Source organism: Halichoerus grypus, chromosome 2, assembly GCF_964656455.1.
Source record: "Halichoerus grypus chromosome 2, mHalGry1.hap1.1, whole genome shotgun sequence".
Taxonomy (NCBI): Eukaryota; Metazoa; Chordata; class Mammalia; order Carnivora; family Phocidae; genus Halichoerus; species Halichoerus grypus.
The window spans coordinates 8,612,391-8,638,668 of NC_135713.1; the positions used below are offsets into that span (position 1 = coordinate 8,612,391).

The 26,278-nt window shown below is 40.5% G+C and overlaps 1 protein-coding gene across 5 annotated transcripts in view; it reads right to left on the reverse strand.

Moving 5' to 3' along the window:
- CTNND2 (catenin delta 2) overlaps nt 1-26,278 on the reverse strand; it is an 892,725-nt gene that overhangs the window by 39,677 nt on the left and 826,770 nt on the right. For all 5 annotated transcript variants that reach the window (XM_078066561.1, XM_078066564.1, XM_078066562.1 and 2 more), the window contains 2 exons: nt 8,083-8,293; nt 2,001-2,085 (listed from right to left, as the gene is read on the reverse strand). In XM_078066561.1, the coding sequence (XP_077922687.1) occupies nt 2,001-2,085; nt 8,083-8,293 (296 nt within the window). The remainder of the gene's footprint in view (nt 1-2,000; nt 2,086-8,082; nt 8,294-26,278) is intronic.

Below are 26,278 nucleotides of genomic sequence, written 5' to 3' on the forward strand. Positions count from 1 at the left end.
ATCATGGGTCAGCTAAAAACATCACCATGGGTCAATTGAAAACATCAGCATCGGTTTCTCCAGATCATCCTCTCCTTGAACGTCCTCACACGAAACACATTTTAAACCATCTTTAGCTCTTGATTTTTAGCTCTATTAAATTCCTGTCAACACATTCTTTCCCTTCATGAAAATAAAAAGACAATTACACTTTCTGAACCCTAGTACCAACCTAGAAAAAAACTAAGATGGAAAACTCATACTACCATTCAACAAATAACTTGTCGAGTCTCTAAAAGCAGTTTCCCTTCAATGCACATAAGTAGGGGAAGGTGTATTTCTGCAAAGAACTCTTCAGGATCCAAAGGAAAGTGGAGTTTATTTGAGGTAGTAATATTTCATCAAGCTTCTGGAGCCATGACTCAGAACAACCAGCTCCCTACTAATTTATAGTGTGTTCTTCGTGTCCAGCTGCCTGTTGAGCCGAAGGATCCTGTCCTGGGAGAGAATTCATTCGGCTCCTGGAGGAGTCCACGAAGGAACTAAGTAGGGAAGCTGGGATGTGAATTTCAAGCAAAACAATATGTAATCCAAAACTTTTGAGAGAAGGGCTTATTCTAACGTGCAAAATATTTAGAAAAGAACATAATCCACCTACAACACTCCCAGAACACTATATTTTGCCATCTCTGTTTCAACTTAAACATTCTTGCTCTTAGCAAATAGGAAAATCTTGAAGGAGAAATATATAGGCTAAATTTTGTAAAAAAAAAAAACTGCAAAGTAATGAGAGCGTAAGGGAAATAGAAAGGCCTGGGGGAAGTCCAGAAACAGACTATAACTCAGTAGAACCAGTGATTAAAGATTTACTTTTCCCCACCAGCTTAGAAAAGACAGGTTTTCGCTCTGGCAAGATGGGTCCTGCTCTCTGTGTTGCGAACCTCTTGCTGCGGTCCCGCATGCCCAACCCGAGCCTGGCAGGCAGGGGTTGAAGGCAGAGTGACTTCGGCTCACTCTCCTCCTCCACGCAGGTGGTCAGGGGGCTGCAAGGAGGTGCTCTGAGGAAGCCCAGGCCCCTGTCCCAGTCCCGCTTAGGCTTTCTGAATCCCTACCGAGACCCAAGCCTATGCTGTGCTCCCTGTGGATGAGTGATGTGCTCTACGCCTATCTGTTCCCTCAAATCTATCGTGGGATCATTAATCATTTAAACTACCCACATGGGCTGGTCCGGTCACAATAAAAACAACTCTGGGATATACTGTTAAAAAATTCTCCCCTTCTAACCAAAAAGGAAAAGTTATACACCCTTTATTTAGCATCCCTTGGAAATGAGGTATAGAATCAAAGTGCCTAGATGTGACACTTTTCCCTGATGATTTTATTTTTAAACCTTTTTGGGGTTGAACACCTCTGTGAAATGTATAATATAAACTCCCTCCTGCCTCCTGAGAGTGTGTGGGACAAACATGCAGCTGTCATCAGGAACATCAGCCCTCTCTCTGTGGGCAGTGACTCAGTGAGGGTCGGGGCTAGGCATATAGGAGAGGCTGTTGGGTCTTCTGCTCCTCGTTCTTGGGCTGTGATACTTCTCGGCTTCCTGAATTGCTTTATATATATACATTTTTTCGTCTTCTCTCCAACATTATTGCCAACACCTCTCTATGCCTTTTTTTTCCTTGGCAAAATCACTCAGTTCATTAATTTTTAGTCTATTGTACAATATGGACACTCAGGAAAACAAGCTTATTTTCTTTTCTGTAAGACAACCTAGGGTAAGACCTTATGAACATGGGTCTGCCCAATCCAGAAGATTCATGGATCTTAGTGTCTGTCCGGGGACACTTAGTGACCCTTCTCTTCTGCTTCTTCATTGATTGTCTTGCTTTATTTGCGTTTCAATCCCTCAGACTGTTGGACAAGTCCTTTCCATATCTGTGATGCACCTTGTTATGACCTGATATTGGGTCTTTGGGGTCAGGGCCTGTGTGAACCATGAACCAAGAAGGTAAAGCAAACCTTACCTTTTTGTAGAGACTCCTCAGATCTCTGTACTGCCACATGCTGTTTAGGACCTGAGATGCGGCCTTGACCACTTTTGGAGAGTGTCTGATAAAGAAAAGACAAGACGTGTAAGGTAGTGAAGTAGGGTAGCTGGGCTTCAGATGGACGCTGACTCATCAGGAATTTACAGCATTTACAGGAATACACGTCCTTATGGCCTCCGGCTCTTTGCCTCTCAGCTGGGGGGAAGTGCAAGGGACGGTCTACCAGTCTCCAACCTTACTCTCCTCAACACAGCCACGAGGGCAAGTGGCAGGAATGCATTCAATTTGGCAAAGGATTTTCAAAATGCAAAAGGAAGAGCAGGACCTTGAGTCTGAATGCAGACGTAGTGGAAGAGAAAGAAGAGAAAAGTCGCGATCAGTAAGGGCCAGAGTTGGGAGTTTTAATGGCAGTGCTGTGTGACACCTGTGTAGGAAGTAAGAAGAAGAAAAATATTCATTTTCTCAACTGAAGCAGGAGGGCGTATAGAGCGTTGGCTCTCCGGGCCTGCATGATGAAGGGGAGCTGCTCTCCATTTGCCCAGGGGGTTGGCAGCGGGAGAAGAGGTGTGCGCATTCTCTCTCACACTTACATAGAGGAATGCACAAGCCCCGTGTACAATTAAAGTTCCATCCTGTGGACCACAGTGAGAAACCAAAACCACATAAACCTTCTGACTGTTGTTCTTAGCATTTCCTCGAGTCATGGCTTTAAAATCGCTATACAACGCTAGCTCAGTATTTCGACTTTTGGGTCAGTGCCCATCTGTGTCTCAAAACAGACACGAGGTCCATAAACCAGTGTTGAATTAATCTGATCTCCTTGGGAGTGATTCTGGCCAGTGGTGAGGGAAACTGTTCATTACCTGTAAATTCTTTATTCTAACGGCTCGTTCCACAGCCAGTAGCACAACGCTAGTGGTTGCCAGGGACGCCGTGGCCTGTCTCAGGGACTGGCATGTTTTTTTCCTAAAGGGTCAGACAATAAATATTCCCCACTTTGTGGGGCCATATGGTCTTGATCGCAGCTACTCAGCTCTGCAACTGTACACGAGAGGCGTCATAATAATACATCAGCGAGGGGAAGTGGCTGTGTTTTGAGCAAATGTTATTGACAAAGGCAGGAAGTGGGTGGGATTTGGCCCCTGGGCCATAGATTGCTGACCCCTGGTCTATGTGTATGGTGACTCCTGGAGTCGGGCAGGACGTAACCATTCGTGAGGACCCCAAGGTGAAGTCCACCCTGAAGCTGACCAGTGCTGCGGCCGCCCAAGGACTCCCAGAAGAGAAAATCTGAACTGACACCAAAAATGCCTTTGAAATAAAATGGCTTTTGAAATAGAAAGTGAGCAGATGGTGAGATGGGCTGAGGTTGAGGTTGGATTCGAGAGCCAGAGTAAGTGGCTGTTGTGAGGATGTGCATGTTGTAATGGAATTATGAGATGTTAATACATGGTCCATGACATGTCTGCTACGTTCCTGGGTCCTCAAGTTTGCAATTTAGACCAAGTAAGTTTAAGGTCCCTTCGTCCATTTGCTTACTGGTGGCATTAACAATCATTCTTGCTATTTTTATTGCTGAGATGGAATTCGACTTTGGCTGTGTTTGAAAATACTAGTTATATCATGTATTTTTAGTTTATTTATTTATTTATTTATTTATTACTTTTGGTTTTCTTTTTTTTAAATTTAAATTCAATTAGCTAACATATAGTACATCATTAGTTTCAGATGTAGTGTTCAACAATTCATCAGTTGTCTATGTCATGTATTTTTAAAGGAAAAAAAATGTAGAGTCCTTATAAATTTCAAAAATTTTTTTTCTCTATGAAAGATGAACTATAAGTGACATATGTATTTTCCTTTACTAAAACGGATGGTCGCTAAATGATTGTATAATTTATGCTAGTGTCATGCTCTAGACGTAATATTAAATTCCTTTGATTTAAAGACAGAGAATTTTAGATCTTTTCATGGATGCGGCCACAGGTACATGTTAATCTTATATAATCAATGCTGAACAATGCTGTTATGTTTTGCTGTATTTTATCATTGTTAGCTAGATATTTGTCCATGACAATAGTCAAACAACTCTTGAGGAACATATATGAATATTCAGGTAGTGGTAAGGTAGTTGAGACATATTTAGTATGCAAAAATTCCTTGGAAACAGTGTAATATTTTGTTTCTACTTCTTGCTTAGTTACAAAATAGAAAAAGACTATGAATGTGTAATGAATAGTGGGTTTTAACTTCGCAATTAAAATGCCATTATATAATACAATATATAACATGTGAAGGTCAAACAAACATTGCTTTTTTAGACTTTAAAAGTCCATCACTAGATTGGTACCATAGCAACTTCTACTTGAACAACTATAACTATTGATTGAAGGACTTGAACAATTGAGTGTTTCTAATGTGACAAGTGACTATAGCCTAAGCCACAATACACAGTTCCTCACTGACAAGTAACAGATGAGACGGTTAACAGCTTTTCTGTCTTATGACAAAACACAGTGACACATGCAACGCACTATTTCCTATATAATTTTTAAAATTAGGAAAAAACACAAATGTACTTTCAAAGTAGATGGATGTGACAGAATGTCCATAATGTGTGTTTAAAATGATGTGAAAAGAATAGTTTAAGTTATCAAGACTTGAAAATAGTAAGTATAAGACTCCTGTAAGAGTCATTAATGATTACACAATGTCTGATCCTCACTAAAGTTGTGAAATTAGGGGTGACTGAGGATGTCAGTTGGTGCAATTGGTTGTGCGTGTTCAGCACAGCTATTCCAAGCTGTAGGACACCAGAACTCCAGTCCTGGTGGTTGTATTAGCAAGCTACAGTTCAAACAGACTGTGATTGATACCTCACTAGTCTGATTTGTTAATAGCACGGCATGTTTAAGTTTGTGTATATTTAGAAATGAAACATACAAATGCATAAAAATGGAGAATCACAGATAAGCACATTTTTCCACCTGTGTTTTATCTTGCTATCTGAAATTTAAAAATCAGGTTTGAATTAAACTTATTTCTGATAATAATTTTTTTTTTTAAAGATTTTATTTATTTATGTATTAGAGAGCGAGCGAGAGAGAAACAGCATGAGAGGGGAGAAGGTCAGAGCGAGAAGCAGGCTCGCCGCTGAGCTGGGAGCCCGATGTGGGACTCGATCCCAGGACTCCAGGATCATGACCTGAGCCGAAGGCAGTCGCTTAACCAACTGAGCCACCCAGGCGCCCTCTGATAATAATTTTTTAAGGACATTTTAGGGAGGACAGATTTGCAAGGATTTTGTAAATTAACTAGAGCAAACTGCTATCCCTCCCCTTTCCAATTATTAACTAATCCCCAATTTCAAAAACTCTCTTTTCAATAAAGAATTTCTATTTTGTTGAAATGTGTCCAGAAGGCCTTGGGAATCTCAGTGCTTCGTGTCATAACAGAATTGAGTGAAATGGTGAGTTTAGTGTTAAAATTCAGAATAATTCTTCTGGATTTCTTTTTTTTTTTTTAACTTTTTTTTTTCTCTCAAGATTCCATTTATTTATTTGACAGAGAGAGAGAGAGAGACAGCGAGAGCGGGAACAGAAGCAGGAGTGGGAAAGGGAGAAGCAGGTTTCCCCCTGAGCAGGGAGCCCGATGCGGGGCTTGATCCCAGGACCCTGGGATCATGACCCGAGCCGAAGGCAGATGCCCAACAACTGAGCCACCCAGGCGCCCCTCTTCTGGATTTCTTGAAGGGTATTGAGAAGCAGTAACAAAATTGAAGTGTAGGTGGGAGATGAGGCTATATGCAGTTATAAAAACCCTGTTTTGATCCTGAAATTAGTCATTATATAAAAAAGAGGTAAGGGGAGCCTGGGCGGCCCAGTCGGTTAAGCACCGACTCTTGATTTTGGCTCAGGTTGTGATTTCAGGGTCTTGGGATCAAGCCCTCTGTCGGTCTCTGTGTGGAGCATGGAGTCTGCTTGGGATTCTCTCCCTCTCCTCAGCTCCTCCCCCTGCTTTCTCTCCCTCTCTCTTTCTCTCTCTCAAATAATAAATAAATAAATTCTTAAAAAAGAGATAAGCAGGAGAAATGGGAAGATGCCCAACTCCACCCATTTCAACACTTCTTATTAAACTTGGTGTAAATCTTGACTATTAACATTGGAAAAAAAGGTCAAGGAACAATGAGATGAAACACGTCACTATTCCATACAGAAACTTCCAATCAAATCAGCAGACAGTTATGAGATCATCCATAGTGAAAGAAACATCCCGTTAACAATAATCAAGATTGGACAAGACCTAATAGGACCATTTTCTGGACTGGCAATGTGGATGTACACTCTTTCATGGATGGTTTCTTCAAATGATTTTTAAATTAGTTTCACCAAGTAATTTTCTTTGACCACAGGACTGATAAAAGCATCTCTTCTCTTTTAAGGCCCATTGAGGGATGTTTACTGTAGTAGGGATGCCCACACAGGTGGAAGAAATTAATATATGCCAGACCACCCCTCAAACTTTCTAGTCTTACAGTTCAGAGAAAAGAATCTTTAAACATCTCACCAATATGCACCAATATGTCGGAGTGTTTTTGTGGATGATGGTCTCATTGTGTGTGTGTGTTTCTTTAAAAAAATTAACATATTAAGCTCCTAATGCTCAAAACAGAGAAGCATTTTAATTAGAGATTCCAAGGTTCTACTGAAGCTACATGAAGAAGAAAACTGTGTGGTCTCCTGTCTGTGTGGAACAGCAATTTATTTGAAGTCCAATATAATAAGGTATAATTCAAGCCAACCATCTATCTTGCACCATTATTACATGAGTCCAATGGGGCTCCTTTACTTGATATAGAAAAGTACTGGAATACTAATACTAAATTGTTGATTAAACTTACTGGGAGGTCTCAGGGTGCTTACATAGAAACCTGAGACTTCTTTTCTAACACAATGGTAATATCCTGAATCAAATGAAATAATGAGAGAATTTCCAAAAAGTCTAAGTTTACCTCCCTCACAGTCTTTAACAACAGAAGAAAAATTATTTAGCATTTAGATGTCAAGAAATGAGGGAGGTAGGGAATGAAAAGTCAAGAAGTAGACCTTTGATAACAAAGGGTTTACCCTCTTAATCTCATTGGTTACATTGAGTGATTTCCAGGAGGCAAAATTTAATTAAGGTTTGCGAATGTTTCTGTAACATTGACAGCTTGCTGATATAAGGACGCTCTGGCTGCTGAAGATATGTTTTGGTTGCATGCAGTAAGATACCATTGATTCTTAAATCAAACTGGGGACATTTCCATTCTCGGTGGTGCGGTTGCTTGGACACAGAGCCTTATCTTTCTTTATGCCACTTGCATAAAAGTCCTTCTTCACCACCATCCCCTCTGCCTGGAAAACTTCTATTCTTCCTTTAAGACGTGATTATCACTACTTCTAGGATATTATGACAGCCCCTTCCTCATTTTTACACTGTGAAGTATAGCATAGTGCCTCATTAAATTAAACAATTTGCCCCAAATGTACAGTTAACATGGGAGGATGGTGGGTCAGCACTGAGACGCCCCCCTCCATTTGCTCCCCCCACCCTCCCTGCATGACTCGCTATGCACAGCTGAAGAGACAAAGGGCAAAAGGATGGTTCGTCATCCTTTTGATGATGTGGACTGTCATCAATACTTGGACCTGCAACCACAAAGGAACAGCAACCAAAAGATACCTTCACATTCTCAGGTTAAGCTGCTTGTCGAGTGTATGTTGGAGGAACACACTAGTGTGTGCATGCTGGATTGTCAAGTCTATCTTACCAGAAACATAGCAGTCACCAAGTCATGAGTTAGTAATCAAATAGAAATTATCAGGAAGATCAGCTCTCATCATGGGGCTGGAAGATTGGAAACCATGTGCTATTTCCCTTCTCTTGATTATTAGAGACAAATGCTTTCCAGTGACATTCAGTAGTGTTACCCATAACTGGCTGGATGTTGGACACACTTAGAACTAATTCTACCAATACCAATTCTACAGAGATACGAAGTCACTGTCTGACTTACTTATCTCCTTTGCTTTTGGAGATGCCAACCAACTTCTCAATGCCGCCAGCATCCCGTAAGGCCTTGGCGTTCTCCATGTTCTTGGTGATCACCTCGTGCAGGGTGCAGCAGACGGCTGTCACCGTGTCATCCGACATGGCCTTACTCGCCGCGTTGTTGCTATTGTTCCCACCTGGAAGCCTGTGGACGAGGTCTCGCATGGCATATTTGCCTTTGGAAAAAAAAAGTCAAGGGAAGAGTTGAAATGAGGCCAAACTGGAGGAAGAGGGCAGAGAAGAAGGTAGGGGTAGGGGAGAAAAAGAGGACACAGGAGGCCACATGAATACAATATTGTCCATTTCCCATCACTGAATATTCTGTCGGGTCACTGTGAACACACACAGAGAACAGACTTTCCTCATGGTGAGTGCGTGGACTTTTGGTGCTAGACGGATGTGGGATGGAATTTCTGGGCGAGTTAGTTCACCCCTGTAAGCCTCAGCTTTTAAAAACCTGTAGAACAAGAACAATAATGGTACCTATGTCACGAGGCTGTTGCAGAGATTAAATGAGTAAATGTGTGGACGGCATGTCACCCACAAGGATTAATGAGGATGCAAGACTCAGTAGGGGTTGGCTATCAGTGGGTTCCTGCTCTTCGGTCACAGAAGTCAAGAAAACATATGGTAATTCTGACATAACTTCAAAACTACCTCCATAGGAACTATGTTGAGGCCTGAGCTACTTAGCAAATAAGAGTCAGACCACAAATATGTGGAGATCATGATCACGTACATAACTCCTGACCTCTGGCCTTTATCAAGCAAAGAGAAACATTTAAAGCAAGGGAGAGAGACTTTACAAATAATGTATAGCTAGGTGTTCTCTGAACCAGGATAACCCAATGATCTGCCGGTCTCCCTGATGGGATTTACTGTATGGCTCTACCGTATAACTTTTACTAATTTGACACATTCTTCTTTGTGCGAAAAACAAAGAAAATAAAATCCAACTTTGCTTCCTTGACTTGCTTCATCATTATTAATCTTGCTACTCCTAATGATAAAGGTACTTATAATGACATCTTTATGGAGTACTTTTAGTTTACAAAGCATTTTGGGCATTACCAATAACCCTACAAGACATTAAGTCATTCCCACCTGCAGTTTCCAATTCTGTCCTATTAATTTACTTCTGGAACTAAGTAAATGAGTGCCTGTAGCCAAGTTGGCTGTTCTTAAATGTTTCAGATGGAACTGGCATGTGTCCAAAGCTAAACTCCTTCCTTGTCTCCCATCCCCCAATCAGACATGTTTAGCTAGCTCCTGAAAGTCATTTGAAATGCTTTGCCTCCATACATGTCTCTAAAGGATAGACTCTTCGGCTGTTTAATCCTCTGGTGTGTGGTGCCCGGGGGTAAGGAGGGGAGACTCAGGGCAAGGCAGTGATATCTCCATTCCAGGCATTAATAAATAAAACACAGACCCTTGTCATTTTGGTATCTGCTCTTATCCTATGTTTAGGTGGCTTATTTTAGCTTGGACAAAAAAATGCTGATGTCTAAATTACTGAAATAGGAAAGTGTCTTCGTTCATTTGATAGCTGAGAAGTATCTGACAAAAATGGTTTGCCTGAAAACCTCCGAATGTAGCCTATTTGTTTCCTAAAGACAATACTTAAAATAGTTTGGAGAAGATCCTTTGTGCCTGGGCAATCCTCTGAGCAACTTGCTGTATATTTGTCATTAAATCACACTCAGCTCTGGCTAAGAGTTTACTTTTGTTGAGCTCAAAATGCTGAGACGTCATTAGATCATTAACGGCACAGACCGTCTTAGGCAAACCTGAGTTCCATGGAGGTGAGAAGGTGGATGAATGGGGTCTTAAAATTTTTTCTTCCTAAGGGAAGTGAGAGAGGAAGGAAACAGAAAACTATTTCAATGATTATGCATCCAGGGGCATTCACACTCCCGACCGAGTACAGAGGACTGGTTTGTGACCTTGGACATTGCTGAGGTTGAAAGCAAAAATGAAAGGAGAAAGAAGATTCGGTTGTAGCCTTTTTCAGTTTTTGCTGTTACTGCCATTTAAAAAATTATACCAGATAAATTTGAAGGTGTGGATTCATCCTGCATTGTTTCCGAATCCATGAGCCGTGAATGAAATGCGAGGTGTCCCCGTCACATTCAGGGGGCATGGGCAGCCGCTTTCCAACCCAGAGCGGCCTCTCTGACTTGCCCAGGGGTGCTGTACAAACACTTGTTTTCCATGGACTCCACAGTGTGGAAAATGACGAGTCACTACCATATATAACCAACCACAACCTGTCAAGGAAACCCACTGGAATGATTTTATTTCTAATATTTCCAATAGAGTTCACTGACATTTTACTGGACAAGTGGAGATTTTTCATTTAGTCTCTTTATTAGCCTATTTGGAAGGATATATTTTAATTTATATTTTTGACCATCCAAGTGGAGAAACAAATCAAGTAACATTATTCCATAGAGCAGAAGACCTCCAGACAAAGTTTGTTCATTCTTTTAAGGGCATACAATCGTTTTAGCCTTCAATTCTGCTGCTGAGAAAAGCTGTCTTCTCATACTGGAAATGGAATCCTATCTTCATGTGAAATTTGGGTAGCAAGAATAGCTTTTTTTTTTCTTGTGTTCATAAACTTGGAGGCTAATTGGGTGGGAGAAAAAGAAAACAGAAACATAGAATAATTATAGTTGCAAGCAACCTTCTGTGGCAGACTAATAACAGGAGTCCAGGGAAGGGAGACATTAGGTTGCTCTGGGCTTGTCACAGAAAGCTTGATATAGGAAGTAAACAGGATTTGCTCTATAGGTCAGGGGAGCCCCAAGATCCACCTGATATTCTACAAAGAGAATTCTGGTGCCTCAAGAAGGAAAGTTTCAGGGGCGCCAGGGTGGCTCAATCGATTAAGCATCCGACTCTTGATTTCAGCTCAGGTCATGATCTCAGGGTCATGAGATCCAGCTCCACGTCGGGCTCCGCGCTAGGCGTGGAGTCAGCCTAAGTAAGATTCTCTCTCCCTCTCCCTCTGCCCCCCCCACTCATGTGCCCTCTCTCTTTCAAAAAAAAAAAAAAAAAAGAAAGAAAAAAAAGAAGGAAGGTTTCAGAATAGAAAGACTGAAGGTTGGAGAAACAGGTAGTCTTTTTCTTGACAATAAAACTCTGTCTCTGAACTTCTATTGAAATTGTAAGCATTACAACTCAAGGTGATTTGTGCCCATAATTGTTCTATGTCCATATTTTCTTTGTTCTCTAAATTTCTAAACAACAGAAAGAGTGAAAAAAACATTCTTGCTACCAATAGGAGGAATCTTGGCATCCCCTAGCCCCCCAAACTTTCGGGTCCCTAAGGTCTGAGATTTCTTCAGAGGTAAAAGGAGTTCACTCTCTTTAGGAACTAATTCCCTTTTTGTGCCACAGGGTGATGAGAAAAAGTTGCAAGGGGGGTGAGCCAAACTGCAATTTTCACAGACTAACACCATGAAGGGAATAAAATTGGTTTTTGTTTTTGTTTGGTTTGGTTTCAGGGAGACTGACCCACTCCCCCTTTCTCTGGATTTAATTGGTTTAATAATAAGTGAATGGTATGGCACAGACTGAAAGTCACAGAATGATTCATGCCATTTAACAGGCAACTATAATATATCAGGACAAAAACAAGGGCTTGTGACCTCGGAGGTGGCTCAGGGCCAGGGACAGGATAACAGCCGTGATGGAGAATCGTAGGATGAAACTGACAAGTGAAATGTTGGGGGTGATGGAGGAAAGAAGATTCAGGAGTCTCTAGCTGAGGCAATGAGGTGGGTAGTGAAAACCAAGTGCATTTTACAATTTAATAATCACGGACAAGTTGGATTTCTATTGTATTTATTCATGCACAAAAAAACATGCAAAATTAGTTAACCTTATATGGCAGAATAGTACAGTGAAGTCCCATCAAGGAAAGACGCTGCTTCATCAGGTTCAAAAGACACCTAGATTTGTGAAACCAAAATGGATACCTTGGCCTGCCTCCATTTGCAAGAAATATGCACTCCATCATCCACTGTCATGGAATCACATGTTAAAAAAAGAAAAGCATGCTGCTCCCTCAGATTGAAACAAAACAAAACAACTTCGCAGCCTCCACACTACCACCAACCAACAGATCACTCTGTTTTGCTGAAGTTCCTGGTAGAAATGAACACTTGGGTCCTTTCTTCTAAGTTACTTAGTCTCTGATGAAAAGAACATTATTTCTGATATGCAGTAACTGGTATGAGATGACCAATAACTGGTATGAGATGACCAGTGGAGATACTGTCATTGTGTGAATAAACTGTGTTTCCATCAATGACAGACTAACTGTAACCTTGTAACTTTGCTAGCCTTGCCTCTGGGTGCACGTGTGTGTGTGTGTGTGTGTGTGTGTGTGTGTGTGTCCTTTAAATACTTGTATGTAAGACTGTTGAGCCAGTTTTCTAAGTTCAGAACCTCCGGAAAATTACAAATAACCATTATTTTCTCTTCATAATGTTTCTTTCTGGAGTCTTCTGTTTAAAGTGTCAGGCCATGAAGGTGCAGATGGCCTCAGGAGATCTAACCAACAGTGCTGCCCAAGAAGGACACTCTTAGCAAAGCTCTCGTGCAGGCAAGGGCTGGTGGAAATTTCAGGACGGTGCAACAGGGCTCTGCTCTTGTTGACTTCTTCAGCTTCTGTGTTTTTTGTTTGTTTATGACTCTCTTTCTATTTCTAGTTCAGGACTAAGCCTATTTCTGGTATTGATTTGTGTGCCACCACTTAGTTTCCCCGTTGGTGGCAGCGATATTGAGTAGTGGTTTGTGGTCTAACCATCTGTGCTCTGTAAGGTGGCAGACAATAGAGAAGTCACTTGAATCCCTTCCAATTATGTATCTCTTTTGATCACTGATAGAGTCCTTTGTATAGCTGGTCTTTGGGATGACTCAAATGTCTTTGTAAACTTAAATCTCTCAAGCCAACTTTAGAGAAAAGATAATTTAAATAAAAATGTTGGAATGGAGATCAGTGCTGGGTCAGAAACATCACAGCTCCTTTGTCTCTGAGATCTTAGCCCCTCTTTGGCTTCTTTGTTTCTGGGGCTACTAAAATTGGCCTGTGAGTTTTTGCTGAGATGCTCTAAATTTACTCTTTTCTTTTTCAATTTTTTTTTTACTGTGGTAGAATATACATATTCTAAAATGTACCATCTTATCCACTTTTAAGTACACAATTTGGTGATATTAAGTAAATTTTTATTGTGCAATATCACCACCATCCATCTCCAGAACTGTTCTCATCTTGCAAAACTGAAACTCTATACCATTAAACAATAACTCCCTATCCTCCCCATCCTCCTAACAGCCAACATTCCACTTTCTCTCTTTACGATCTTGACGACCCTAAGTCCCTCATACAGTATATATCTTTATGTGACTGATTTATTTCACTTAATATAACGTCCTCGAGCTTCATCCATATTGTAGCATATATCAAAATTTCTTTTCTTTTTAAGGCAGAATAATATTCCATTGGATGCATATAGCCCATTTTGCTTCTCCATTCATTTGTTGATGGGAACTTGAGTTGCTCCCTCATTTTAACTATTGTGAATAATGCTGCTGTGAACATGGGTGTACAATTATCTTTTCACTTTCCGTCTGTTTATGTCTTTGTGTTAAGTAGAAGCTAGACAGGAGTGGTGGAAGGAACACCCCAAGGCAGAGTCTCAAGGCTCTGAAGGGGAATGACAGAGACCCGAACTAGAGGCAAGGATGGTGATAAGCTAAACATTGGAAGCCTGGGGGCACAACATCCTGACCTTATGGCTTCCAAGACCTTGGAGCTGATGAACCAAAGAGGCACAGGTGTGGAGTATGCACTCTCCTCTTCCACCTCTGCCCCAGGGTAAACCCTAGACTCATTATAATGCATTTGCATTGTGGGAACAGTCTCAACAGATGGAGGAAGGCTTCCATGACAGTTCCCATACAAACCTTGTAGGGTAAAAAAACTCCCCCTCCTAACCTGCGGGAGGAGTTTCCCAAATGATTGGAAATAGCCTCCATTAGAGACCAACCCACTGTAAGTCACAGCTCCTGCCAGCCCAGAGAGACCCAAGAATATCCAATCCCAAAACCACTTAGGGGCCATTTCCACCTCATGGAACCTGTCCTGCTCTCCCACTTTGAGAGTGTACTTTCACTTTAATAAACTGCTCTGTGCTTGCTGCTTTCCTTCTGGCTATCTTTATTTTTTATTTTGAGCACCAATGCCTGTGTAAATCTTCTCCTTCGGAACCCAAGGATCAAGATCTCCATCCACATGACACAGACTCTCTCTCACCCATAACATCTGGATCTAAAGTGAGTCTCCTGTAGACAGCATATTGTTGGACCATGGTTTTTAATCCATTCTGCCATTCTGTTTTTTGACTGGAGAGTTTAATCAATTTATATTTGAAATAATTACTGGGGGGCCTGGGCGACTCAGTCAGTTCAGCGTCTGACTCTTGTTTTCCGCTCAGGGTCATGAGATTGAGCCCCTCAGTGTGGAGTCTGCTTAGGAGACTCTCTCTCCCTCTTTCTGTGTCCCTCCCCTGCTCTCTCTCTCTCAAATAAATAAATAAATCTAAAAAAAAATAAAAGAAAAAAGTTACTGATAAGGAGGGGCTTACTTGTGTTCGTTTCCTATTTGTTTTGTATATACCTTGTAGCTTTTTTTGTCCTTCATCTCCTGCATTCCTGTCTCTTTTGTGTTTACTTGATTTTTTGGTAGTAAAATGTTTTAATTACCTTCTCATTTCCTTTTGTATATATTCTATAACTATTTTCATTGTGGTTACCATGGGGATTACATTTCATATCCAAAAGTTATAAAATTCTAATTTAAATTTATACCATCTTACTTTAATAACATATAAAACTCTATTTATAGCTCCATCCCCATCCTTTTCAGTTCTGGATGTCACAAAATTCCATCTTTGTAAATGTCATAGGTCTAAAAAAATAACTTTTTTTTAAATGCATCCGTCTCTTCAATCACGTAAAAAACATGGAAAACAAGAGTTACAAACTGTCATGACAGTAATACTTGTTTTTGTAATTACCCATGTATTTACCTTTACCAAGATCTGTATTTCTTCATAGGATTCTAATTAGTTTATTCCAAACTGCAGGATTACCTTTGCTTGCAGGGAAGTTCTAGTGATGAACTTCCTCAGCTTTTATTTACCTGGGAATGTCTTTCTTTCTTCTGTACTTTTGCAATACAGGATTCTTGATCAGCAGGTTTTTTTTTTCCTCTCATCAGTTTGAAAATACAGCCCATTGCTTTCTGACCTCCAAAGTATCTGATGAGAAATCTGCTTATAATCTTATTGAGATCTTTTTTAATATAATGAGTCACTTCTCTTTTGCTCAAGATTCTCTCTGTCCTTGTCTTTGGACAGTTTGATTATGTGTCTCAGTATGGGTCCCTTTGGTTTATCCTCCTCAGAGCTGCTTGAGCTTCTTGGATGTTTATATTCACATCTTTCATCAAATTTGGGAAGTATTCAGGCACTATTTCTTCAAATAATCTCTCTGACCCTTTCTCTCTTTCTCTCCTTCTGGAATTTCCATAGTGTGTATGTTGGTCTGCCTGATGGTGACTCACAGATACCTGGGACTCTGTTCACTTTTCTTCAGTTATTTTCTTTCTGTCCCTAGGACTTGATGATTTCAGCTGTCCTGTCTTCAAGTTCATGGATTCTTCTGCCTGCTCAAATCTGCCTTGGAATCCCTCCAGTGAATTTTTCATTTCAGTGACTGTCATTTTCAGCTCTAGAATTTCTTTTCTTAAATTTCCTTTTAGGTTTTCTATCTCTTTAATGATATTTCCATCTTATTCAGACATCATTAGCTTAACTTTCTCTACATCACCTTTTAGTTCTTTGAGCATCTTTAAGATAGTTGTTTTAAAGTCTTTGTCTAGTAGGTCTGCCATCTGGTCTTTCCCAGGGACAGTTTTGTTGGTTTATTTTTTTCCTTTGAATGAGCCATACTTCCATTTCTTTGTATGCCTTATGATTGTGTGTGTGTGTGTGTGTGTGTGTGTGTGTGTGTGTAAAAGTAGACACTGGAATCTAATAATGTAATCCTGGAAATCAGATTCTTCCCCTTCCCCAAGTTTGCTGGTTTTTTTTTTTTTTTTTTTTTTTGGTTTTTGTTCTGTTTTTGATTGTTGTAGGCTGTCTCTGTGCAGAGGATCAGCCTGAGGTATAAACTTAAGGTCCTCTCAGGTCTTTTCTGAACTTGTGCCTTTCTCTGGGCACATGGGGGACGTTATTTTCCTTTGCATATCCATTTGCTTTTGAATGTCCTAGTCTTTTAAGTCTGGTTCTCAAAAGGAATCAAAGGGGAAGGGAGGGTGCCAACACTTCAATTCCCCTGGAAGTCACCTCAGCCAGCGGGGAAAGGGCTTGCAACAATGAGAGGTGTGCAAAAATGGCTGTCTATCTCTGTGTCTGTACCTCCATGATCAGAAGCAGCAGTGATCAGAATGCAGATCCCTGATATTTGGAGGACAGGGTCCTTGCTGCCCACCCTGGTTCCCAACAGCTGCATGCAAGCTGCTCAGGAACATACACATAGCTGCCAGCCCAGTTGATCCAGGGTTGGGTAGCTGCTACTATGTTAAGAGTTGAAATTGACTGAAATTAATCCCTATTTACCATCCAAGCTTTCCCTTGAAAGTTGCAAGCCTTCATTAGACTCCAGAGTTCCAAAATACATCAGACACATTTTGTCAATGTGGGGAACCAGAAACCTGTGCTTCCTACTCTGCCATTTCACCAGAATCCTCTCCCCAGTCTGAAGTTACTTTTGGTCAGTGGGTGAAGATATAAAAGTGAGGTGCTGATCTCCAGATGACTGTATGTCTGTAGGTAAATGTGAAAAGAGCCTTTGCCCCCTTGCCAAAGGGAGATTATTAGTCTTTTTACAATGTTCTGTCAATAGCCATAGCTCCTTCTGTAATGTGGCTAGCACCTTTTCTTTCTCTTTGGGGAACTTTTGGAGCTAATGTATCATAAGAATCTGTCATTGTGTAACTATAAGGGTATCTAAAATAAACACTTTATTATAAAAGAGGAGAAAACATACAAAAAAATCTATATTTTAAAACTGATTTATGTGGCTTACAGACGAAGAGGTGAAACATTCAAGAGTATTGCTTGGTTATTAAAGAAAAAATTTGAGTAATTGTTCACATGGGAAAGTTCTGAACCAAGCTGCAGTTATTTCTTGTCTTAATACATCAAGGACTTATATCTTGTGTCCCCTCAGAACTCTTAATTGAAACTGCCTTCCCCAAATTTACACCCCATAGTCAAACTAGTAACTCTTTAAAAAATGTCTTTTACAAATCTAAAACCATCTTAGGGCTTTCCCGGACTGTTGCTGGGTAATATCAAAGAGTTTTCTTCCTCACCTTATGAAATGAAGGTACTTTGAAATGGCATTCTACAGGTTTTTATTCAGTTTAATACTAGAGTGAGAGATGGCCTATTTATCAAGCTTCCACTCCAAAAAAACCTGGCAAATGAGGAACTCCACCTCCACTTAATCATGGCAAGTAATGCCTCAGCCCTTATGAACCTTCCACTTTGGTTAAAAGCATGCTCCCTTTCATGTTAAAGAATGGCACAGTAATGTTTGTTTCAAAAGTTTTTGAAAGAAAGATTCCATTTCTAGGTTTAAAAGAGGCTTTTCAGTTGGTAGTAATCCTAACGTAATCTTTATGGGATAGATAATGAGATCCTGGAGATTTTCAGTGCCTCATTGTCCATAATGCGTACTCACTTTCATGCTAGTCACCAACCCCTTATAAAACTGAACTTGTCTCCATTTTGTTATCACTGGTTGTGATGAGTAATCAGAGCCATTCAACCTTATCATCAACAGGTGGGTTCTGATAAGCCATTCAACCTTATCAACCTTATCATCAACAGGTGGGTTCTGATTTTCTTTCATGCTTGCCTGGAGACCCCTGCTAGAGCCACAGATCTGTAATTGGGTCTGTTGGAAGAAACATCAAAATAGCCTGATTAAAGAACTCCAACAGGTACTCTTAACACTTGAGACAATAATAAATAGGCTCTTGGCTACAGGTACCCCCGTAGAGGTGACACCAGCACCACAGATGAACAACTCTCAGATTGCTAAGAGATTCAGTCAGGATTTCCAGAACTCGTTCACTTTGAAAGGCTGCTAACTAACTCAAGGTCAAGAGAACAAGGATTAATTACTTAGGCGAAATGAAACAAATTTAATGGTGGCGAATGTATTTTATTTTGTTTTGTTATGTTATGTTAGTCACCATACAGTACATTAGTTTTTGATGTAGTGTTCCATGATTCCTTGTTTGTGTATAACACCCAGTGCTCCATGCACTATGTGCCCTCCTTAATACCTATCACGGGGCTAACCCATCCCCCCACCCCTCTCCCCTCTGAAACCCACAGTTTGTTTCACAGGGTGCATAATCTCTAATGGTTCATCTCCCCTTCTGATTCCCCCCCACTTCATTTTTCCCTTCCTTCTCCTAATGTCCTCCATCCTATTCCTTATGTTCCACATATAAGTGAAACCATATGATAATTGTCTTTCTCTGCTTGACTTACTTCACTTAGCATAATCCCCTCCAGGTCCATCTATGTTGATGCAAATGGTGGGTATTCATCCTTTCTGATGGCTGAGTAATATTTTGAATTGGGCATATTACCAAAGCTTCCTTCTTTCTACTTCCTCTATCTTTATTGCTTGATTTAATAGGTTATGCTTATAAAAACTAGATGGAACATTCTTTAAATGGAATCTTGTTCTAATTACTCCTTCGGAATTCAGAAAAACATACATTAAAAATTCTTAAAATAAGTAAGATAATAAATTATCAGGGAAAGTTAATAATAATCCTGTAAATATAACAACATATGTTGATTGGTTTTATCGACACAACTTGCAATGGTAGTTAAATAATATAAAAAATGCCTTGACTAATCCATTTACTTTCTTTGACCCTAGGTTTTCATGGACTGAACTAGAATCTATCCTCCTTTCTAGTAGAATGTAATTGAAAAAAATCAAATCTGTACCCCTAACCATGCCATAGAAAGTTAACATTGAAGGTAAATATAATTTAATTAGACATGACAAGCTCATTAGAAAAACAAGGGCATTTCGTAGGTGGAATTATTGTCCACAACATCCTCCCAGGCTTGGCTTGTGCTTATGGTTTAAGGGACCCCACCCTCAGCGAGCATGACTAGAGCACTGAAAGTTACAGCTCAGAGAGATGCAATAATCCGAGTTCTAGGTAGTGGCGGAAGTCACTCCGTCGGTCCTGGGTTACTGATCCCAGTAGTTGAGCTGAAAGGGAATAAAATATTGCTGCAACGTAAAGGGACCAAACTTACAAACCCAGGCGCTCTACAAACAAAACAAAAATGAACTCTCAAGATTTATTATCATATAGGCCTAGTTTTGATAACTGCGCAAAGAGGTCTTGGTGAGTGAACCCACCCTGCTTGCTATACCTACGTCTGTACAAATGGTCAGAGTAAACCATTGAACTGATGGTCAGAAGTGAGAGAACAGCTAAGTAAACACCTGCCTCTTAGGAGCAGAGCTTCTGCGTCAGGAGGCACCGTGAAGGAGCACAGTACCTCATTCCACCTCCACCGTGACCGTGCGCTCGCCATGAGCCTGTCACAGCAGAGAATCGGGAGAACAGAACAAAACCAAAAAAATCAACCCAAGGAAACAAATCAAAAAAAGAAAAAGAAATACAGGATGGCCTTTCCAATCCTAGTCCCAAATAATGAATCTTTGAGTCATTTGCTAGCAGTTGTTTACTTTCTGAATCAACCTTATCTCTGAGATTTGCAATACCAACATGCGACAGATGATACGATGAACTTGTGAGAACACCACTATTTGTCCAGCATGACACGACCAGCCCTAACCTTTTAAACCATGGTAAAATTGTGCTTCTCTATTTTAAATGGGAAAGACTGGTGCTTATTAAGTCTGGATGCCTTGCAACATTTTGTAAGTAAAAAATTCCTTTCGCTTCATGCTTCTGTCTCTACATTTTCCTTGCACAGAATGGAAAATAGCTGTGGCAACACCAGCCCTCTGGTCTAATCATGTCAGTGCCTTTTTCCCAGAATGGGACCTGTTCATTTCCACCTCTGTCCCTTTGCTCCAGCTGGGTTAGAATAAATATTTAATGAGATGCATTGATTTTCTAAAAAATGAACCATAATGAACCTTGTTCTATGGATCTGCCAGTTCTTTAATTGATTAAAGATTTATTCAAATAGAGAGAGAGAGAGAAGGCATAGTAGAATGGGATCAGCTGGAGCCAAGGCAGAGGTTGAGACAAATTCTGGAAGAAACACAAAAATCCTTATGCTTTTTTCTAGTAACTATGATTTTAAAAAAACAAGTACAGACTTATAACACATTTAAGGACCAATTTCACATGCCAGGATTGGCAAGCAATTGGTCTGAGAAAATGATTCAAAGGATAACTCAACCCTCCGAATGGAAATAATACTAAACAAAGCAGAATTTTACACTTTTATAGTGTATGGTGTGCAGTTCTCTCAAGAGTTATTACCTCCAAATAAATAACCTATTCCACTTGTTTGGAAGACAAAAGGAATTGTACTTTTTAGCACCTCGAGATCTTATCCAGAGATTTCACTGAATTAGATATTGAGAAATTCTCTACTTGTTGAGGAGTAAGGTAATAAGTAGAAATATGGACAAGGAGGTGGCTAAGATAAGCATATTTAATTTGTATGAGAATTGCTCTAAAAATAAAAATGGCAGTTAATTAACAGGAAGCTTGCTGAAGCACCTTTTGAACTAGAAATAAATTCATTTTTGAGAAATTTTGAAATGAGTCCGGTAACTGATGGGACACATTATAACAGGATTTAAGTAATTTGATTAAATATTCAGCATGATAGCCAAAATAAATTTTATCTCAATTCATTGTCTAATTTTAGCAGAAAGGAGGTAAAGGTGAAAACTTAAACTCACTGATTCTAGCCTCAGGGGAGAAACGTAGGAGGACATTTTATTTTTAGGTCAAGATTGTTATCCAGCAAAGACCCAAGAACTCTCCCAGGATGAAAATTTCAGAAGACAATAGTGTGAGACAAGATGAGTTTGGCATTTTCGTAAGCAAAGTTTGTTTTCAGGAACAGAAGTTGAAGGTAGTTTCCTACCTGACATTAGCACATTGGAATAATAGTAATACATTGATTAATGCAGATAATGACGAATTACAACACTGCATTCCCCTGGTGTTGCCTTCTCAAATTCATTGACCCCTCTGCCAAAATAAGAATTAGTCTCAATAAAGGTCACAAAGATAGGGCATCAGTTACAGGTTTTCTTCACATGCTACTGCTCAAGAGTACATCCTAGGGCAGCTTAACGTTTTCAAGAAAAGTTACATCTATTGTTTCCATTTCTGCTTTGCATCTCCCTAGGGGTATAACAAAGGCAGGTGCATTTCTAATTTGTGTAGAAGACAAAGGCAGTCTAAAGAGATTAGACAATGTGGGTAAGGTTGCAGAGCTAACTGTTTTCTGATGTTGGTACCTCTCTATGGTTAGAGGTACCTGGCTAGAAGCTCCCCTCTCGGACCCGCCCTCCTCCCTCCCGCCTCTGAGCTCTTTCCACAGATATAATCTTCCTTTTAAAATTGTTTTATTTTTTTTTAGATTTATTTATTTATTTATTTGGCAGAGAGAGAGAGAAAGAATGTGCACATGCAGGGGAAGCAGCAGGCAAAAGGGAGAAGCAGGCTCCCCGCTGAGCAAGGAGTCTGATGGGGGACTGGATCCCAGGACCCTGGGATCATGACCTGAGCCGAAGGCAGCTGCTTAACTGACCGAGCTACCCAGGTGTCCCGTAATCTTACTTTTAAAAAGAGTTTTTAAATTTGAATATAGTTGACACACAACATTACATGACTTTCAGGTATGCAACATGATGATTCAACATCCATGTTATGCTATACCCACCACACGTGAATACACAGGTATAATCACAGGTATAATCTTCGCATCTGTATGACACCTGCCCTGAAACTCATTTACTCAGTCAGTCATTCTACAGACACTCATTGGAGTTGTGTCTAGTTAGCTTACACGTTAACCGATCTTTCCAGGGATAACATAAACCGAGGACAGAGTGATCTCTAACAACATGTTTACTGATGCATCAACAAACCATTTACATTTGACTCTACAATGTAAGAAGATGCAAAAATAGTGCTTGGATGGATGAGAATGGGCTTCACACCCATCCTGCTCCTATTACCTCCTCTATGACAGATCCTGGGAATACTCATGCTACGGGATGCTGTGTTCTACAAAAGGGTTTCTCTGTAGCATTGTGTGGGAAATTCTGTGCTTGACACTCAACTTAGAGATTTACAATGTATATTAGCAAAGTAAAGGTTCCAGTCCTGCCGTTAGACAAAATGAAGCCACTGGTGAACTTGGTTTAACATAGAGTTTCCCCAATATATCTGAAGAAGGAAGTCTTTTTGCGCATGCCACCCATTCCCTTCCCAGAGTACTGGGATGCTGGGAGACTCACCCGGGGCGGCCCTGCCGAGTAAGGGCAGTGATGTTACTGCTCCTGTTCCTATGCTTACATATCACTGGTAGCCCCAGATTTCAGCACCAAAGAAATCCCAGTTTCATAATAACTTGATCTAATGTGGACAAGATCAGAACTAAAAAATTGCTCTGATTACATAAAAGAGATGGCCAGAGAGAGACAATGTACAGTAGAGTATTTTAAGTATTGGCTGATAGGAGCAGCTCGCCCTAAATACACCTTATTCTTAACTTCGACCATCTTGTTCTTATTTCATACTCCCCCTACCCCCATACTTTGTTCAGAGGACTTCATAAACCGGGGAGATAAATGTCACAGAAGAAGTTCTTTGGCTATAATCCACCTTCTCTATTAACCAGTGAGATGCTGGAGGAATTCCCAGTATAGGTTTTCAAATAGAGGAGGTTCATGGATTGAAATTCACTTAATTTTGTTTCCCAAGTTGCTTTTCTTCCTGGTACTGACCAGCTAAGCCAAGTACTGATTTCCACTAGGCAATTCTAATTCTGATTTAAATTACTGAGCTGAGCTTTGGATGCCAATGGATCTTATGTGGCTTTGGGTAATGGGTTCCCTAGGGTCTGACTTGGCTTAGATGATCGACCTTCATAGCTGAAATAAACCTCAGATGACAAGTAACTCGAGGCATCTGCGGCTGTCTGGATCATCAATCAATCTATCCTTCTAACATACATCATGGGCCCTAAATTATATGCCCAAAACTGAACATGTTCCAGATCTTATAAAATTCCTGCCTCCCTTATATTTAGGAGACAACGTCCTTCATTAGACACAAGAGGATTCAGAGCAGTCCTTACTAACAAAAGTAAGAATACTTTTTTTTTAAAAAAAAAACTTCTCATCATTTGTCCTCACTTTGAGATTGATTTTTAATAGTATTAGTTTACAAAATTTGATGTCTAGGTCAGAGCTTATTTTCTAGTTTCTGCCTGTGGATTTTTTTTTTCAGAGTAAAGAAATGTGGCATCTTTTGTATTTTTATTGTGCACAGAATTCCAATTTCAAGAGAAAGAACATCAGAACCCAAAGATATTGACAAATTATTTTAATAAAAATTGGTTTGTGTTTTAGCTATTTCTCTAAATTCCCTGGGTAGTGAAAACATTTCTCTGATGAACCGTAAAAATATCTTGGGCTATATAATATTGCCTGTTTTCCTTTATTAATTAACCATGGCAAACATTTCATATGGATTGCTGGCATTTCTTATGTATTCAGAACGCCAGTGTTCATATTGTAGGTTTATGTTGTGTGTATAAAACTAAAACTTAAAGGATTTATACTTTGATGAGTTAAAAAAAAAAAAAAACTTCAGTGAGTGTGCCTGTGCTATACTAAAAAACCAGTAACTATTATATGGGTTATTCACAAGGTGATAAACAGAAAAGAAATGAGATATGAAGACAAAGAATTTAAAAAGACAAAATAGATATAAAGACAGAAGCAAAAATGAGCTTAGAAAACCGAAAATGAACCAAATTTTGTTTCTGTGAATCTCAATCAAAATAATTCAATATTAGATCTGAATCCAGCTGATGACGTATTTATAACTAGAGCAACATTTAATACTGTAAAATTCTAAGAAAGGAAAAAAAAAGAGCTGGATAGTCTTTGGGCAATTTCTTTATTGTCATGGGATTTCATTTGTAGCAAAGGAGAAAGATGACAAATGGAAGAGATTGCACAAAAGTTTAAAAAAGCAGGAAACAATTACACCCAGAGCCGCAGCAGGTCAGTTGCCCTAAAGCCCAGCAAAGTGGCTGGTGTTTGAGTTTTCTTGTCTAAACTGTCACAGTGTTTGGAAACTCTAAGTGCCTATTTGTCTCGCACACTATGGAGCCCCGGCCGGGGAGAAAGGCTCGCACACTATGGAGCCCCGGCCGGGGAGAAAGGCTGTCGTCGTGTCCGTTTGTCTGAGAGCGACGGGCTCGCAGGCACCCACCCTGCATTTTCTCGCAGTCTGTACCATGGACAGCAGCCTCCGCCTGGTCTCACTGCAGTGAGGTTTGCAACCATTCCCTTGGTAGGGATGACGTCTCGGCAGTGTCACCTTCTAAAACAGAGACATGAAGCATGCACTGCAGACTCTGCCCGGGCACCCTGTTGAGCCTAATTCAGCCTGATCCAAAAGGATCACACAGGAGCCTACACACTGGTCTACGAACAGTTTATTATTAAGGATCATGGTTAGCATCACCAAATCAAACCAAAACAATCAAAACCATGCAAATCCAAACCAAGCGTCAAACAAAAACAACGAGGCGTCTTCCTATTATAAAAATGCTTTCTATGCACATTTTGTAATCTGCCATGAGCAGTCTCTCTACCTTCTTTTCCAGTCGACAGAAACTTTGAGGACGCTTCTAAGCATGTATGGGCTGTTAGCTTGTCCGAAAGCATGAAGATCAGTGGTGTTGGTTTGGCCTCATATAATTCCATGAAGCTACGGAGAGTCCCCACAGCAACTACTTTCCTTCCGGGGACAGACTGTGAAGGTCAAGTAAAGGGGCTGAGTGATGGGTGAGGACTGGAATAGAGATATCCAAGGAGGGGGCACCGAATCCTCTGGTGGATCTGCTCTTCCTCCAGGAAGTCAGGCTGGAGCACAGCTCCAGAGGGTTTGGGGACTTCAGGGCGGTGCCCCTCTCGGCCACCATCAGTGACACCTGGGCTTCCTGGGCCTTTTTTCTTTCCTTCTCCGTTAGTTTCTGTGATTGTTTTAACAAATCACCACAAATGGGGTGGTTTTAAAAATCAGACATTAATTTTCCCACAGTTCTTGAGGACAGAAGTCTGAAATCAGGGAGTCAGTCCGCACCCCCTCTGACAGCTCTCGGAGAGACTCCTTCTTGCCTCCTCAAGCTTCTGGTGGCTTCTGGCATTTCCTGACTTGGGGCTGCAGGACTCTGGTCTCTGCCTCCATCCGTGCGTCTCTGTCAGCTCCAGGTCTGTCTCTTAAAAGAACGCTTATCCTTGGATTTAGGGTCCAGCTGGGTAATCCAGGAGGAGCTCAAAATCCTTAACTTAATGACATCTACAAAGACCTTTTTTCCAAATAAGGTCACATTCACACATCCCAGGGATTTGAATGCAGGCATGTGTTTCGGGGCCACCATTCACCTGACTCTACCTTCCTTCCCTTCCCCAACCCTTCATTTTTCTTAATGAGTGTTCTTTTCCCTTTTCTGTGTTCTTTCCTTTCTTTCTTTTCTTGCACCAAAGACTCAGGCCTGTCATCCTTGCTGGTTTTAGCCAGAGAAATTCAGTGACTCATCCTACTCTGTGGTGAAGAGCAGTTGATGGTTTACTTGGTGTGGAATGTGGGTGAATAAGGGATGCTGCTCTTTGTAGGTGGAATTGTGCCCCCTCCCCCCATTCATATGTTGAAGTCCTAGGCCCTATTGTCTCAGAATGTGGCCTTATTTGGAACCGGGGTCATTGCAGATGTTATTAATTAAGGGAGGTCATACTGA